The sequence below is a fragment of the Chanodichthys erythropterus genome, chromosome 19 (assembly GCF_024489055.1).
Source record: "Chanodichthys erythropterus isolate Z2021 chromosome 19, ASM2448905v1, whole genome shotgun sequence".
In the NCBI taxonomy this organism is placed as follows: Eukaryota; Metazoa; Chordata; class Actinopteri; order Cypriniformes; family Xenocyprididae; genus Chanodichthys; species Chanodichthys erythropterus.
Window position 1 is genome coordinate 18,670,064 of NC_090239.1, and position 17,251 is coordinate 18,687,314.

Below are 17,251 nucleotides of genomic sequence, written 5' to 3' on the forward strand. Positions count from 1 at the left end.
ATTTGTACAGTGTCCCAACTTCGGGTTTGTATCACTTTTACCAGTAAATGGCTGCAGAGCTCCACTATTTGCTATGTGCTGTTTGACTAACTGAAAGTCATCTTTTCACATGTATTTTTCAGTTGGATTTATATCTACATATTATGAAATCACAAATATTTTGAGGATGAATTTTGTCCATTTTCTAAGTGGGGTCTCATCATTATGTAACAATATTGAAAAACTTTTTTTTCAGTACAAAAAATACTAAGCTTTGACAAAAAGTAGCTAAGACAAGATAAGGGAAACAAAACACTATAAAAACAATGAAATATATATGTATTTTTTATTAAAAATTACAATTTTACACCAGAATGAATGAAATGTGTGGCAGTATTCACAGAGGCTGCACAGTGAGACCAGATAAGCACTCTTGGTGATCTTGACATTTACAGTGCCACAGTGGGCACTCTCCAAGTAATTGCTCAAGAAAAGGCATCAAGGCTGAGGCACTAAACAAGTAACTGTACATATTCATTTCTTAAAAGTTGCATGTCTTAAGTGGGACAGAGCACAAATGTGTTAAAATATACATATGTATGCAACATGTCATTGTGAGAGCAAGAGAAGAAATATTTTGAAAGGTAGTTACTGTAATGCAGAGCAGAGTATAAAATTAGTTTTTAATATATTTATATATACATACACACACAGATGACCTTAAATGCTATTTTCAGCAAATATCAGGTTTGAAATTACATTACAAAGGATAAAATCACAACAGATAACACAAAAGACATCTTATAAACATAGTAGGGCAAAGAGAAATAGCCCATCACTCAGAGTTCTTGAGCTTGTCTCCAAATGAAAGTGTTATATATTAGGAATCTCATTAGCATTTTTTCTTAATCTACCCTATATGACCATGTTGGTTTCTGCAAATTAAGTCCACCATCTTGAAAATGCAGTCTATACAGTAATCAGTCAATTCAAACTGTTATTACCATGTAACTTTTTATATGTCCAAGTAGGGCCACTGACACATTTTCAGGAAGTCTAAATCAAGTCATTTATAGGTCAAAGCAGCTAAAACAACAAATAAACTTTAAAATTTAAGCATGTTTAGCTAGAGTTGGGATACCAATTATGGTCATGTGTATACATGGCCATATTGTTTGCAAAACAGACTTGGTGGGAAAAAAGTCTAATAAAGGAAAACACTGTAAGAAAAAAAAAAAAAGAAACATTTATTTTGAATAGTCATAAGCTGTAACACATTTGGCTATAACAGACACCTTTCACCTGAATAGCTTGCATAAAGTTGGCATTCAAAATCAATACAATTGATGGTACTCACCTCAGCTGAAAGTAATTGCCAGGATAATGGCCAATACTACAAGCAAAATAGCAAGGCATATTGCAATCCATATCTTTTTCTGTAAAGCAAAAGAAGTGATCATGATGATTTATTGTTGTCATGTCAATAAATAAAAATAAATAATCATATTAATCATTGACTCACCTTGCGCACTTTTTTTGAAGTTTCTACAGCAGCGGCTGTTTCTGCAACAGCCTTTTCCACATAGTTATGGGAACGCTTAATGTTCTCCTCAATGCGGTCCACCATCTCACCCTGGGGAAAAAAAAACAAGTTAATTTCTTAAAATACAGGTTTAAAGTAAAACATGGGCAAAAACCACACATTTATTAAACATCACTGTTTTTAAACTGATAGGACATGATGGTTTTTAATTTGCTAGACATCTGTGTAATGTACTAAATATAACCAGTGTTGATCTCACCTGTGCTTCCACTTCCATTGCAAGGTACTGAAACATATCATGTAGTTCTTTGATGCTTCTCTCCAATTTGATGATCTCATCATGCCTCGACTCGATCTCATTCAGAGCCTGCCTGGTAGCTTTAGCATCATTCAAAATCTGCAAGAAAAAAATTGATTTTACACCAGGGTTCAGGGCACTGAACATGGTTTGTGTGGTAAAATAGGATTTTTCACATCATCACACATCATGTGCAGTGCCAGCCCTACCGAATAATTGGTTGGTGTTCAGACAATAATGCTTGGTAATAATAACTTTAATAAAAGCATTACAAACTTTGATTTGAAGCAAAAATTTATTTAAAAACTGGACAAAAGGCACACATTTATTGAGGGAAAGAACTACAACCCTATAAAGCATTGTGAACAGCATAATCAACTGAAAAAAAGGAGAAATATAAAACTGCTCATTTAAAAATGTTGATTATATATTTTAAGTTTATTTCAATATATATTTATATATTTTGGGATCTGGAAAAAAACTGAATCTATGAGCTGGAAGGAATGATTGACAGTAATCAAAAGTCTAAAAGGGAAGTATAAATCTATAAAGGAGGTACTGAAAATGAGACATTTACTTCTACGATGCTTTTAATGATGTTGACAACCCAGATTTTCTTTAATCTGAAATAAAAACAGCAATTACATCCCAAGATACTTTGATTATGTCCTAATATGACCCCTCAGGATACTTAAGCCCCGAGTATACTTCACTTCCGCACCCGGACGCGTCACGCGCGTCTTTCAAAGTATACGATGCGCGCGGATGAACGAGTTCGACACATGCGCAGTGCATTTTTTCCCCCTATACTATTACCAGACAAGCGGACATTCGCTAGGCAGAATCGGAGAAGAAAAATAGTGCAGCCACCACTGCAACATAGTTCAGAAGATACACCAAAAGAGCAGGATCAAAAACGATGGAGAAGGCATGCTTTTGAGTTTACTCGTCTTATTTTTGAATCGTTCTTTACACACTCTTCTTCAACGACTGCATATTGATTGTGCTCAGTATTGTGCATATTGCCATCTCTTCTTTCCTGCTTGCGCATGCGCTGTTGCACACGCACGGTCCGCGCGGTCTCAAAATTTGGGCTGCGCGCGGACTGCGTGTGCGGCCGGCCGCGAGCCCGAAAATTACGCTATGCGGACGGCTTAAGTATATCCGGGGCTTTAGGTTCAACTGTAGATCTTACATTGCCTATTATTTGTCGTTTTTACTGCTTCATAAAATTCTACTGAAATTATTATAACTGGTTACAGTGCCCTCCGCAAATATTGGCACCCTTAGTAAGTATGAGCAAAGGCGGCTGTGAAAAACTGCATCGTTTATCCTTTTGATCTTTCATTCAAAAATAAATAAATAAATAAAAATAAAATCACAAAAATCTAACCTTTCATCGACGCAAAACAATTGAAAGTGGGGGGGAAACTCACATTATGAAATAAATGTTTTTCTCCAAAACATGTTGGCCACAATTATTGGCACCCCTAGAAATTCTTATGAGTAAAATATCTCTGAAGTATATTCCCATTCATATTTACATTTTTTAGCACACCAGGGTGACTAGGAGCATGAAATTGTCCAGCCATGACTTCCTGTTCCACAGGAGTACAAATTGGAGGAAACACAGAGGCCAAATTCCCTTAATCATTCATCACAATGAGTAAAACCAAAGAATATAGTTCTGATGTGCAGCAAACGATTGTTGAGCTTCACAAAATAGAAAATAGCTATAAGAAAATAGCTAAAGCATTGAAAATCCCCATTTCCACTATCAGGGATATAATTAAGAAGTTCCAATCAACTAAACATGTTACAAATCTGCCTGGAAGAGGACGTCGTGTGTCTAAATCGCTTTTTGGCACCAAACCCACCAGATGGGTTTGGTGCAAACAGGGATAAAAAGTACCCCATGCCCACTGTTAAATATGCCACTGGATCTGGATCATGTTGTGGGCCTGTTTTTCTGCTGGAGGTCCTGGACATCTTGTTCAGATACACGGCATCATGGATTCTATCAAATACCAACATATAAAAATCAAAACCTGACCGCTTCTGCTAGAAATCCAATAACGGGCCGTGGTTGGATCATCCGTCGGGACAATGATCCAAAACAAACATCAAAACAAAACGGTGTCATTTTGTGAGCACAAAATGAAGCTTCTGCCGTGGCCATCCCAGTCCCCTGACCTAAACCCTAAAGAAAATGAGTGAGGTGAACTGAAGAGAAGAAGCACCAACATGGAGCTGGAATCTGAAGGATCTGGAGAGATTCTATATGAAGGAATGGTCTCTGATCTCTCCTGAGGTGTTCTCTAATCTCATCAGAAAAAGACTCAGAGCTGACAATTTGGGAAAAGGACGTTGCAATAATTGGGTGCCAACAATTGTGGCCAACATGAACTAAACAAAAACATTTATTTCATAATGAGCTTTTCCACCCATTTTCAATTGTTTTACTTAAATGAAAGGTTAAAATTTTGTGAATTTTTTTAATGAAAGATCAAAAGGATAAACAGCACATATTTTATTTTTACAACCACCTTTGCTCATATTTACCAAGGGTGCCAATATTAGTGGAGGGCACTTTATATCACTAAATGGTCAGACAGGTTAATCAACTTCATCAAAAACAATAAATAACATCAACTGAATTTCATATTGAACTGTTCCTAAAAGGATCTTACCCAAATTAAACATCCATTCCAAAGAAAGCAAAAGAGAAGACTTGAATGTGACATTATGTAATAAGAAGACTATAAAAAAATAATAGCACTCTGCTGTAGATTGTTTTCTTCAGGTAATTGTAGAAAATGAAGCCATGAATAACTATAGGCAAAATGCAAGACTCACATCTATGCATTCAAACTACACAAAACACCACACTCACATTTTGTGTGAAAACATCGGTTTGCCCACTCTCAAGCATTGATTCCAGCTCCTCATCTGTCACATTGTTACCGGCTGTAATGGAAACCACATTCGTTTTAATCATTTTGCATGAATAATACATATGAAAGAATCAAGAGCAAACTATTTTTTGTTTCATGTGGCACTGGCTGATATGGCAGTAGTCTGGGACTTATACTTAGACCAAGCATTGTGGATTATACGAAAGAAAACCGTTAAATTTGGAAAAAAGTATTTAAAATAACTACATTATGGGAGAAAGCTAATGTTATCAATGGAATAAAACATGATATAAAAGGCACTTACTGATTTTGAGTTGTCTTTGTATCCTCTCCACATTTCTGTCTCTGTATTGGGCTTGAATTGTATTACAGTGACCCATCAATTCCAGAAATTCACGGGACAAAACACCATGCTTTCAAAAGAAAAAAGGAAGGAGCATATTATTGTGCCAAAACAACAGTTTACGTATATAAAAATGTAATATAGATTAAAAGTAACTAACCTGGGTTCTCCGCATTCTTACGTTTATTGGAATATATTTGTCTTCACCTTCAGCTTTCTTAGGTTCGATGCCTGTGACGTAAATGTATTGTTTAATTTTTCACATCCAACGGAAAAAGTTCAATAACAACCACCTATGTTTATTTATAAGTCTCACTTTTTAACTTCCTTTGGATCTGGCTGGCCATGACTTTGATTTCTTCTCTGAGGGACTGAAGTTCCTTTTTCATACCTATGGTCAAGTAAAAATTTAATTTATAAATAAATAAAAGGGTTATAAATCATAAATAACATGTCATTACAACATGTATTATTCCATAAAAATCATTAAACAAACTAAATCATTCATCCCAAACATTGTGTTGGATGACAAAACTTAAACTCCATGGAGAATTTCTTTGAAATGTAAAAAATACCCAAATGCAATCTAAGCTACTCACTGTCCTCTGGAAGTGGGACTCCTAACACTGTTTTCTGTTTGTTTTCCAATTCAGATACCTTCTTCTTAATAGTTTTGAGCCCCTCTCGAATATCCTGAACCTATACAGAGAAAAAGAAGATATTATGGTGATAATAATGTGTTTCACTCAGGAAACTTTGTAAGCCCAAACCATACAGGCCAATTTATGCTGAATAACTGACATTACAAGGTCACAAGTATCGATTAACATGAAGTTTGGAGGTAGTGACTCATTTCTGGAGTTCTCTACAGTTCCCTAAAAAAATATGAGCATATTTCTATTGAAAGCTGCAGTGATACTTCCAATAAGAGATATAATGACCAAAAATTAACCTTTTTGAAGAAAGCCTCATTTTCTTTGTCTTCATTTGCTGAGCTCTCAGATCCAGGCTTTATCATGAGAGCTGTGGTTTCATCTTCGTCTGAGGCATCATAGGTCTAGTGGGATACATTAAAGACTGTTAATGGTTTCAAATATTTATTTAAAAACTATATAATTTGCTTACTCTTATTTTTAAAGAATATCAGACGAATTTAAGAGCACATGGTTTAGTGTTACGAGAAGAAACAGGGCTCTAAACGGATGTGATATTAAACTTTTCATCCTAAGGGTGTGACAAATCCAACGGAGAGAACATTGCCAAGTAATAATTGAAAATGGGTGCCATTTTGAATTTGCTTGGGGGAGAAAAAAAATTACTTAGTCAACTGCAAACATTCATTGCTGCTGTGTATGTAGGCTAAATAAAGTCACACCCCACCTATAACACTGCAAGACTAGAGTGCAGTGCAGGAGGTTGATAGCTTTCAGTTTGTGAATTTGACTAATGATATTTTCAACGCTCAGCATAAAGACACATTAAAAGTCAGTCACAGAGCAGCAGGCTGTTATCCGTGAGAGTAACTTATGTGAGTGTTAATAAATCACAGTTGTGGCAGTGGGTACAGTATCCGGGGGTTAGCCCGTTAGCTCGTTAGCCGGTTTCCTGAGTGCACTGCCCTACTTTGTACTCACATTGCCCAATTCTTTGGTCCGGTCCCGCATTCTCGACGTATCTTGAATCCAACTCTGATGAAAAGTTCCTGTTTTAACAGGCGTTGCTCATCTGTCTGCAAACTCGTAAAATGTTCAAAACTCAAAACCAAAAAGAGGGAGTTTCCATTCAAAGTCACATTTCACGCCAACTTCCATAAATAACTTTCAGAGCAGATTGTTGATAGGCGCTACTGTGAGGTGCCCGAATAATAATATTCAAATTATATGGATAAACTTCAGTTATGATTAGAGTTCGACATGGGGCGTTGCAGTTGTATACGAATTTGTCCTCTTTCTTCTTCTATATTAGTTTGCAGAGGTATGAAATAACAATCACACCTTTTACTGCCCCCTACTGGGGAAAAAAATTCACTACCATGTTTACAATATTTTACTATATAGGCTACCACGCTACGGTTATCATATCAAATATCTCCAAAATGAAAGTAAAAGAATAATGTAGAGCTGTAAGATGAACAAAAGAAGTCGATGTAACCTTATGAAGAGTAACTGCATAAAATTTAATAATTCAGCCTTATTTAACAAGGAATGTCAAGCTTTATTTTTCATGTAAACAAAGAAACAAACAAAAAGGAAAATGAAAATGATTTGCTTAATCAGTATTGGAAAACATTTTTAAATGTAGAATTTAAATATGAAACAAATATGAACAAACTTAATACATTTCAAGGTACTAATTGTAGATTCATGAATAGTTACTAAAGCAGATACATTGTATACATTGTACTTTCATTTCTGATTGCAAGAACATTTAATATCATAAAGTACTGCAAAGTTTCTCTTTTTAAACAAACAGAAAATACAGATGAATGAAACTCATTCACAGGCCAGTTTGCCATCAAATGAGGACAGAGTGATGCCAAATGCTTGTAGAGCACACATGGGAAAGCTGTAGTCCATGGAAAACACATCTTCTGCTACCCGGCCAAACTGCATCACGATGTAGTCCACTGAGAGAGATGTTCATATTGAGAATTGTAATATTGTCATATATTATTTGATACACTCTTAAAAATAAAGGTTTTTCAAAGCAATGTCACAGAAGAACCAATTTTGGATGCCCAAAGAACATTTTAGTGAATAGTTCTTAAAAGAACCATTTTAATAATCTGAAGAACCCTTTTACACAATAAAGAACCTTATATGGAAAGGTTCCATGCATGAAGTTTTTAAAGGATTTGTTCACTTTCAAATTAAGGTCAATGTTTGAGCTAAATTGTCATATACAATATGCTAGTGCAAGTATATAACGATTAGTTCAAACTTTGACCTGTGGAGGGCAGTAATACACTTAGCAGTGTCTAAACTGCCGGAATTCTAATTGAGAAGAAGAAGAGAGCTAGTTCAAGATGAGCATTTATGGTTAAAACGTATATATATTTTAAAAAAATGGTTTCTCTAGATAAGACCCTTATTTCTTGTCTGGGATTGTGTAGAACGCTTTTAAGCTGCAATGAAACTGTAATTTTGACTGGAATCCTGGAATGTTTTCATCAAAAACCTTAATTTCTTTTCAACTGAAGAAAGAAGGACATGAACATCTTAGATGACATGGGAGTGAGGTAAATTATCAGGAAATTTTAATTTAAAAGTGAACTAATCCTTTAATAGAACCTTTATGTTTTAGAGTGTAGCAACTAAGATACAAAGAGAAAAAGAAGGATAAACTCACCATTATCTGGATGGACAATCTGAAAGTTTTTCACAGATGCCTGAGTAACTCGGCCATGGAAATTGAGCACATACGACTGAGTTTGCTCATTCCAGCTGGGTGATTTATTTACAAGGGTGACAAGATTCTCTTTGTTGCCATTCTCATATCGGATGAGCAGAGACTCCAGCTCCTGGGACATACGAAAGAGAGTTCCTTATTAATATATACACGATTAACAGTTGTTTTAATCAGTAAATCAAACACATAGTGTATTTTATATTCCTTTTTACACTTTGTAAGAAATTTCTTAAATTACGCACTACTGTTCAATAATTTGGAGTCAGTAAGATTTTTTTTTTAAAGAAATTAAAGGTACAATTTGTGATATTTTTTTCCGCTAGAGGTCGCTAGAAGCCTATTCAAAACAAAGGCGTAGTTTGATGACGTAAAGTTTTAGAGTGGAAACTTGGGACATGTGGTCTCCATCCATCCACCAACAGGCACTTTTGGCATGGGCTTTAATATATAAACATAATTTCACTCCACATAAATTTTTTATTTGGAACAATCAAAATATTTTATACAAAAACAGAACTTTATTTTTTGATCAGTGGTTTAATAATGGTTTACTTTTAGTCTGTCAGCTATTTAACAACAAAGGGTTACTAATGACTTATGCTGAATTTCTTTCAGAACACAATGTACCAGTTACTCCCAAAGAATTTGCCATAGTTATGGGAGCAATACCAACAGGAATCTGTATGCTTTTTAAGAATTATACTCACTCTACTACTATAAACACTACTTTCCCTGAGCCAATAGATACTCCTATAGGTAAAATATGTTTTTCAGGAAAAAAAGATAGAAACAAGAAAGTTAGATCCCTGCTTCTTGAAGATATTATCTCGATTTCTCCTGCAATCTTTTACTGGAATAATTTATTTAAAAATTTAAATTGGAAAAAGATTTGGTCTTTACAACAAAAATATTTTCTTACCAATAAAGTAAAAGAAGTGTCTTTTAAAATAATACATAAATTTTACCCTGCTAAATATTTTATGATTAAATATAAAAACAATATTGATACAAGGTGCTCATTTTGCCAAATTCACACAGAAACTGTTTGTCATCTATTTTGGTCATGTTTATATACAGAACAACTATGGAAAGATATTGAAACATTTATTAAAGTTAATATCCAACAAGATATATCTGTAACTTTTAAAAATATTATTTTTGGACACTTTGATTCTGATTCTAATAAAAACAAAGCTTGTTTTGTTATAAATTTAATTTATTTTCTTGGCAAATTCTATATCCATAAATGTAAATTCTCTAACAACAAACCAATTTTTCTTGTTTTTTTGAAAGAATTTAAAATATACCTTAACACTATTTCATCCTCTGTAAATAAGAAAGCAAGAAGAACAACCTCAATTTGTAATGATTTTAATTTGAATACTCTAATTGAAATGTAAATTAATCTTACCCTCTTTTTTTTTTTCTGCACTAATTTTTCTTTCCTATTTTTTCTGTTTGCAAATGTCTTTTTTTTGTTCTGTATGTTTAGATGGCATTGTATATAATGTTGATACATGTTGTATTCCATATACATAAAAATGTATATCATTAATGTCATCTTTATAATGTTTGCAATAAAAAATAAATAAATAAATAAATAAATAAATAAAAAAAATAAAATAAAAAAACATGTGGTCTCCATCTCAACGGACGGTGCAAAAGAATAGGGATTGGAGTCTGGAAGAACTCATGTTCGTTTATGCGATTATTAACGTTACTGTAGTATGAAGCAGAGCAGGACCGAGTGTTGTGGGAGCTAGCTGAACGAGGAGCTGGAGCGATTGATCAACACACGCCTCACGAGCAGCGGGACTTTTATTATGACACAGTCGCCGGCGCCGCTTCCGCTTTTCCGGTCATGAGTTTACGGGAGCTGTCCTTGTCGACAGAACCAGCGGCAGATGGTAAACAGTAATTATGTTCCATAAATAATTAACACAATCCACCATAAAACGTGCAAGAAGTAAATAAGGAACTGCTTGAAGCAAGCTAGTGGTTTGCTGGACGCTAGACTCTACTTCCGCATTTGTCCACGGCACTGTTGTCATGTGGTTTCTACGTCAGTAAAGGCGGTAACAAAGGTAACTGCGTCATTGACAGGCGACTGCACTGCCCCGTGTAACGGTTTAGAATGGGAATTTTCTCATGATTTACAAGTAGTTGAAAATATTAGAGATATTGTTAGTAATCAGCTGGACAAAATATATAACACTAGCCTAGTGGTTTTTGGATATTTTACTGCAAAATTTTACAAATTGTACCTTTAATACCTTTAAAGAGTCGGTTTACCCAAAAATGAAAATTCTGTCATTTATTTCTCACCCTTTTAAACGACACACTGATTCATTTATGATCCGATGCTTCCTAAAGCAGTGTTTTGAAATCGGCCATCACTAAATAAGTTGTTATTTTGTTTTTTTTGGCGCACCAAAAATATTCTCGTCGCTTTATAATATTAATATTGAACCACTGTACTCACATGAACCGATTTAAATATGTTTTTAGTACATTAATGGATCTTGAGAGAGGAAATGTCATTGCTCCCTATGGAGGCCTACCTAACTAAAATATCTTAATTAATGTTCTGAAGATGAACGAAGGTCTTACGAGTGTGGAACGGCATGAGGGTGAGTAATAAATTACAGAATTTTCATTTTTGGGTGAACTAACCCTTTAATAAGTAAGGATGCATTAAATTGATCTAAAGACATTAATAACATTTATAATGTTATAAAGAATTTAAATAGCAAATAAATGCTGTTCTTTTTGAACATTCTATTTATCAAAGAATCCTGAAAAAATGTATCATAAAAAATATATTCAAATAGAAAATAGCTATTTAAAATTGAAATAAAATTTCACAATATTACTATTTTTACTGTATTTTTTATCAAATATATGCAGTCTTGGTGGTGCATGAGTCTTCTTTCAAAAATATTAAACAATCTTACCAACCCTAAACTTTTGAATGGTCACAATGACATACTCACACTTTTTGGTCGAATAACGACTCTTTCATCATTCTCGTGCATACCAGGAATTATTACTGTCATTTTCCTGGGACCTTTGAAACCCAGGACATTTTTCTCCTGTGTGACGGTAAAGAAAAAGCTATTTTTTGCAATCACAATAAAGAAAATACATTTAAAAAAAAAAAAAAAAACCTACTGTAGACAACTAATGCACAATAAGCATCTTACATAATATATTGCTGCTAGCTCTTGTCGCAGTGCATCTGTTTCTTTGATGAATTGTTTCCTTTCTGGATTCTCGCCATTATCATACACAGTGAATTTAGTCCCCAAGACATTTGACCTGAAGAGATAAATCATATATTTTTGCATGGGCAGAATTACAAACAATAAATGTAATTGTGAAGACACTGTAATGGCTCTCACCTGAGTTTGCCTATGTAGCTGTCAGTGTCTCTGGATAAATCTGTAGGATCAATTGATATCAAATAATTTGAAGTTTTGCACTTCTTTCTTTTCCTGCCAGCCATCAGAAAGACCTGCCCACCCGAAACATTGGACAAGAGAAAAATGATTTTACGAGACGAAAAAAGATAGAGATTTTCCACATTTTTCTTACAGTCACACTCCTGCTCACCCTTTTCCCATCCTCCTTTTCCATGTGGAGGTAATATGTGGGATACATCCCTTTTTCCACTCCCCTCCTGTCTCTGGTGATCCTGCACTGAATAGTAACATCTCTTGGAGCAGGACGCATGGCAAACTGTTCTAGATCCTCCAAAGACATAGGAGAGGACTGGACAAAAAAAGAAAAAAACAAGGATACAGTGCATATAGAAAATCATCATGCCCTTTTGAAATAGTTTGTCATACAGCCTGAAAACGAAACCCTTACCAAAAAAAAATATACATATAATATAATATATAAGTCACCTTTTGCTTTAATTACAGCCATTAATCTCTTTGGATATATCTGTACAAGGTTTGCACACCTAGATTGGGGAATATTTGCCCATTTTTCCTTGCATAATTGCTCAAGTTCAGTTCAATTCTGTGGTGAGCGGCGATGGATGGCTTTCTTTAAGTCCATCCACAGATTTTCTATCGGATTTACTCAAGGACATTCACCTTCCTATCCTTAAGCCATTGTGTTGTTCTTTTGCCGGTATGTTTAGGATTATTGTCGTGTTGGAAGGTGAATGACCTGCCCATCTTCAGCTGTCTAGTGGAGGGACACCTGAGGTTTTCCTCAAGAATTTGGATGTACTTGACAGCATCCATTTTCCCTTCAATCCTGACCAATCGACCAGCCCCTGCTGAAGAGAAACACTCCCACAACATAATGCTGCCACCACTTTTCTTCACATTAGGCATGGTGTGTTTTGGGTGGTGTGCTGTGTTTGCTTTTCGCCAAACATAGCGATTGGAGTTCAGTCCAAAAAGGTCAATTTTGGTCTCATCAGACCATATTACCTTTTGCCAGATGGCATCAGAGTCTCCTAGGTGTGTTTTTGCATAGCGCAAATGAGACGTGGCAGTTTTTCAGGAAAGGCTTATTTTTTTTCCACCCTGCCATACAGGCCAGCTTTGTGTAAAGTTTGTGATATAGTTATCACACATGCACAGGCCGATCAGTCCCAGCTATTAAAGGGATAGTTCACCCAAAAATGAAAATTCTATCATCATTTACTCACCCTCATGTAGTTCCAAACCTATATACGTTTCCTTGTTCTGTAGAGGGTATGCATCGACGTCACTTTCCCGCCGAAAGCGCGCTCCCTCAGCTGGACTGAGTGGCAAAAGAACCTGCTGCGTGACGGGATTTAATAGAGGAAACTGCAAAAACTCGAGTAAAACAAATGATTACGCTAAAGGTTGAATTGAAAGTGTTTCTTACAACTTGTCAAATAAACCTAATCCATGGATATTGACATGCAGCCAGGAGTCGTGTTTCCTGACATTTTTATGTGCCTGATTTCAACGGCAGGGAAATACATAAAGCAAATCTGCCTGTGAATATTTTATATAACTATAATATAGGTAGGTTTAAATCCGCGGAATCACTTATATCAATGTTATATCGTCATATTGCCCAGCCCTAAAACATATAGTTTTATAGTATAGTTTTTGTCAGTGTTGTTTTGTTTAAAAACACCCAATTATTTAATTGATGAGTTGTCAACATAATATATAATATAACTGCAAAATGTTTCTTTGCCTGGAGTCCAATTTTTCCTGTGAATTGCAGTGATCCATTTGCTTTTTTTTTGTTGCTTTCTGCAGTTTTTAAATATATACCTCAGGTTTTGTGTCAAAGCTATTTGTACAGTCAGTCACAAAGCTCTTTCCCGTTTTGGATGCGTTTTGTGTGTTTTTCGCGGCATTCACACTGAAAACCAATGCTGCCGCTCAAGTCTTTTGCCGCAGTCATAACGGTCCTACTATAGAAGTTATTGGTGTCCCAAAGTGGCCTGATTACAAATTTTCTTCAAAATATCTTTTGTGTTCAGCAGAACAAAGAAATTTATACAGGTTTAGAACAAATTGAGGGTGAGTAAATGATGACAGAATTTAAATTTTTTGGTGAACTATCCCCTTGCAAGTCCTTCAAAGTTGCCTTTGGCCTCTTGGTAAGCTTCTCTGATCAATGTCCTCCTGGCTCAGTCATCCAGTTTGGACGGACAGCCTGATCTAGGCAATGTGTTGGTGGTGCCATATGCTTTCCACGTCTTAATGATGCTTTGAACAGTACTCAGAGTGATAGCTGAAGCCTTCGAAATGTTTTGTAGCCTTCTTATGCCTTTCTACAGCTTTATCCCAAAAGCCTTTTAAAAGCATTTTCCCAACCATGGTGAATTCTTTGTAGTACCATGCACTTCCAACAGTGGAATCTTCAAGAAAAAGCTGGTCTTACTCTGAAGTAATCAAAACCACTACACTTCATGTCAGGTTGGGCAGTTAGACTGGTGTTTGATCTGGAAGATGATTGGTTGCATCTGAGCAAGTTTATAATGGTATGCTCTAAGGGGCTGATCACTTTACCAAACCAGGTATTTCACTAATTAATTTGTATAATAAAATGTTATTTTCACTTTGATGATGGGGGTTATAATGTGTACATACAGCTCAAAAAAGTTAGACTTAATTTATTTTATTTTCCAGGGTGTAATGTGACAAAAGGTAAACAAATCTTTACAAATCTTGAATTGCAAATCTTACCTTTCCCATGTCCAGAGAGTCACTGTCAGAAGAAGGCTCCTTATAGTTGGAGTTTAAAGAAGCAATATCGTTATTTTTTGCTGCATTTTTAGACTTCTTTGAGGTTTTTCTAGCTTTGCTCTTCTTGTCCTCCTCTTCTTCATCCTGTTTTTCTTCCTCACTATCACTGAGATGACATCTCACTACAATGACAGAAAACTAATTTTACCAAACGGGCCAAAAAAGGTTAATATGAAGAATATATATATATTATAATTTTTTATTTTTTTTTTACTTGGCTTCAGCTGTTGTTGTTTCTTTGGTGTGGGAGGGACGGGGCTCTTTGTCCAGTCTTTTCTTTCATCCTCACTCTCTGATTCAGTTTTTTTCTCTTCATTAACATTGAATTCCACCACTGAATCAGTCTGAATTGCTGAAAAATACAACAAGCTGGAATGTTAACAACACAAATGTATGGTTATTTCCTATTTATGGATGAAGCACTGGCCTGTGCTACAGGAAATGGCCTTTAACTTGTGTCATGCTTAACAATGGAGACACATCTCCGGTACACTTACAAGACTGTTCCCCCGTCTGCGCTTTCTCCTTAGATTCATTTGTCTTATCCTTCTTCTTCACTGTTTTTTTCTCTTTCCCTTCATTTTCCTCAGCCTCTAATGCAAGTTTTGATTCAAGTACTAGAAGGTGCAATTAAACAGAATGTAAAGACACATCTATGGAAGTTTGTTTTTGCCATGAAATTAAAAATTACAAAAAGTAATTGTGACTTTTTATTTCAAACTCGCAATTCCTATTTCGGGTCTCCTTGCGCCTGAATAAACACATACACGCAAAATATACTATATATTAAAATATATTAAAATACCCATCTTGGCAAGTATTCTCTTAAACACAGTTAATTATGTCTTAAGTGAAACAGTTGAGAGAAAAATCGGATGTGTATCATGATATTGGATCCGTGCATAAGCTCTTAAAGTGACAGCAGCCCATAAATTCCTGCTGCTTACTATGTCATAAATGTTAATCAAACAACAAAACACAGCTTTAACAAAGATTAATCTACATTTAATTTAAACAATGAACACTATAGTGTTATTTTACATTTAATGATTACATAGCTGAATACTACAGTTAGATCTTACTTTATTTGTAACTTTTTTATATTGTATTTAACTGTGCTTGTAATTTGCGTATCCGAAAAAATGATCCAATCCATGACTCAAAAACCGTAATATGATTTTTTTGTGATCCGTCGCACCATGAATTCTAATTATTATGATCACAAATTGTAATAATTGCTTTAATTACCTCATTGTTTCTGCCTAAATGAATACACAATGTTAGATAACTGCATGATTTGTATTATCTTAGAATGTACATTTTTGACATATGGACATTACTTCGACACAGATTACTCTAAATTATAATGCATTTTGAAACAATATGTTTTGTGAAAAGCACTTTACAAATAAATGTGAAATGAATTGAATATAAAGTCACAATTGTGAGATAAACTCGCAATTGCAAGAAAAAAAATCTGAATTGTGTGATAAAAAGTCGCAATTACAATTCCATACACATCACAATAATGCAGATATCAAAAGGATAATTGAAAATAGTGAAAACACCTACATTTTGTTTGCCCCTTCTTCACAGCCTTCTTCTTAGTTTTCTTTCCATCTGCTTGGCCCTCTGTGTCTAAAGTGCATTTATCGCTGAGCTGCGGGCTGATCTCTAGATCAATTTTCTTAGTGATGACTGGAACAGAAAGAGCTGCCTCTTCCGATATCTCTTCTGCCCTGGATGAAATGTTCAGTTCTCCTAAACAAATTTCTTCCACTGTGTTTTCATAAATCTGCTCAGATTGTGTGTCTGATAAGAAAAATGCAGGGTGTTATTTTCTGTAAGGCTCTACAAAATGAAAATAATTACTAATAAACAAATTTATGTTAACAACGAGATTCTGGTTAGTGTACGAACCATTGAGGGAAGTGTTGCTCTGAGATTGGCTTATCAATAAAGCTGTGTCATCAGCCTCAGCTTTCTGTTTACGTGTTTTGGGACGAATGTCATGATTCGCTGTGACCATCCGGGCATCTGCTCTTCTTCTTTGTTGTTTCTTGATTAAAAGCGAACGCTATGAGAGATGACATGAAAAAAAAACATCCAGTTATATATTATATAGCATGCCATTGGTATAGATACATATCCTCAAAACATAATGAACTAGAAATAGTTTCATAATATATTATGTGGATTAGTTTAAAAAAAAAATATTTGTTTTCATTATTTAACTTTTAATTTGACAATAATGTCAAAGGTAAAATAATACTGAAAAACATATAAGTGAACGTCTAATCAAAACATACTAATTTCTGACACTCACCTGATTGTCCAGCTTCTGCTGTCGGACCTCTGCGTCCTCCATTTCTTTTGTGAAAAAGAACAAATTTCAACATTTTGGCAGTACTAAATAATTTATACAAATGACCCAATATGTTGTTATTGTCAGAAACTCACCAACTAGAACACACGCTCAAAGAAGCTATCAAATAAAATAAACTTCTCATT

The 17,251-nt window shown here is 34.9% G+C and overlaps 2 protein-coding genes across 3 annotated transcripts; both read right to left on the reverse strand.

Annotated features, from left to right (window-relative positions):
- Positions 1–352: 352 nt before the first annotated feature.
- Positions 353–7,024, reverse strand: stx4 (syntaxin 4). 2 transcript variants are annotated; one of them, XM_067368913.1, is made up of 11 exons: positions 6,713–7,024; positions 6,031–6,135; positions 5,678–5,777; positions 5,395–5,469; positions 5,239–5,309; positions 5,040–5,148; positions 4,714–4,787; positions 1,782–1,919; positions 1,511–1,612; positions 1,337–1,415; positions 353–1,199 (listed from the first exon to the last, which is right to left on the reverse strand). In XM_067368913.1, the coding sequence occupies exons 1-10, from the start codon at positions 6,740–6,742 to the stop codon at positions 1,338–1,340; spliced, it is 882 nt and encodes a 293-aa protein (XP_067225014.1). In that variant the 5' UTR covers positions 6,743–7,024; the 3' UTR covers positions 353–1,199; position 1,337. The 2 variants fall into 2 exon arrangements, with proteins under 2 accessions (XP_067225014.1, XP_067225013.1); XM_067368912.1 differs by having other exon boundaries at positions 1,502–1,612.
- A 546-nt stretch (positions 7,025–7,570) lies between these two features.
- si:dkey-220f10.4 (tubby protein homolog) lies at positions 7,571–17,168 on the reverse strand. Its single transcript, XM_067369786.1, has 12 exons — positions 17,067–17,168; positions 16,661–16,817; positions 16,313–16,552; positions 15,238–15,357; positions 14,955–15,092; positions 14,681–14,862; positions 12,099–12,257; positions 11,888–12,000; positions 11,690–11,804; positions 11,480–11,578; positions 8,427–8,598; positions 7,571–7,704 (listed from the first exon to the last, which is right to left on the reverse strand). Exons 1-12 carry the CDS (start codon positions 17,106–17,108, stop codon positions 7,571–7,573), a joined length of 1,671 nt encoding a protein of 556 aa, XP_067225887.1. The 5' UTR covers positions 17,109–17,168.
- Between the last annotated feature and the right edge of the window lie 83 nt (positions 17,169–17,251).

Excerpts from the sequence above, each read along its gene's own strand:
- stx4 (XM_067368912.1), bottom strand. The coding sequence starts at position 6,742 with ATGCGGGACCGGACCAAAGAATTGGGCAAT. Across the intron at positions 5,310-5,394 it reads GATCCAAAGGAAGTTAAAAA|GCATCGAACCTAAGAAAGCT; the intron begins GTGAGACTTATA and ends TTTACGTCACAG. Across the intron at positions 1,920-4,713 it reads CCGATGTTTTCACACAAAAT|ATTTTGAATGATGCTAAAGC; the intron begins GTGAGTGTGGTG and ends TTTTTCTTGCAG.
- si:dkey-220f10.4 (XM_067369786.1), bottom strand. The coding sequence starts at position 17,108 with ATGGAGGACGCAGAGGTCCGACAGCAGAAGCTGGACAATCAG. Across the intron at positions 14,863-14,954 it reads ACAACAACAGCTGAAGCCAA|TGAGATGTCATCTCAGTGAT; the intron begins GTAAAAAAAAAA and ends CTGTCATTGTAG. Across the intron at positions 8,599-11,479 it reads TCGTTATTCGACCAAAAAGT|GAGCTGGAGTCTCTGCTCAT; the intron begins GTGAGTATGTCA and ends CGTATGTCCCAG.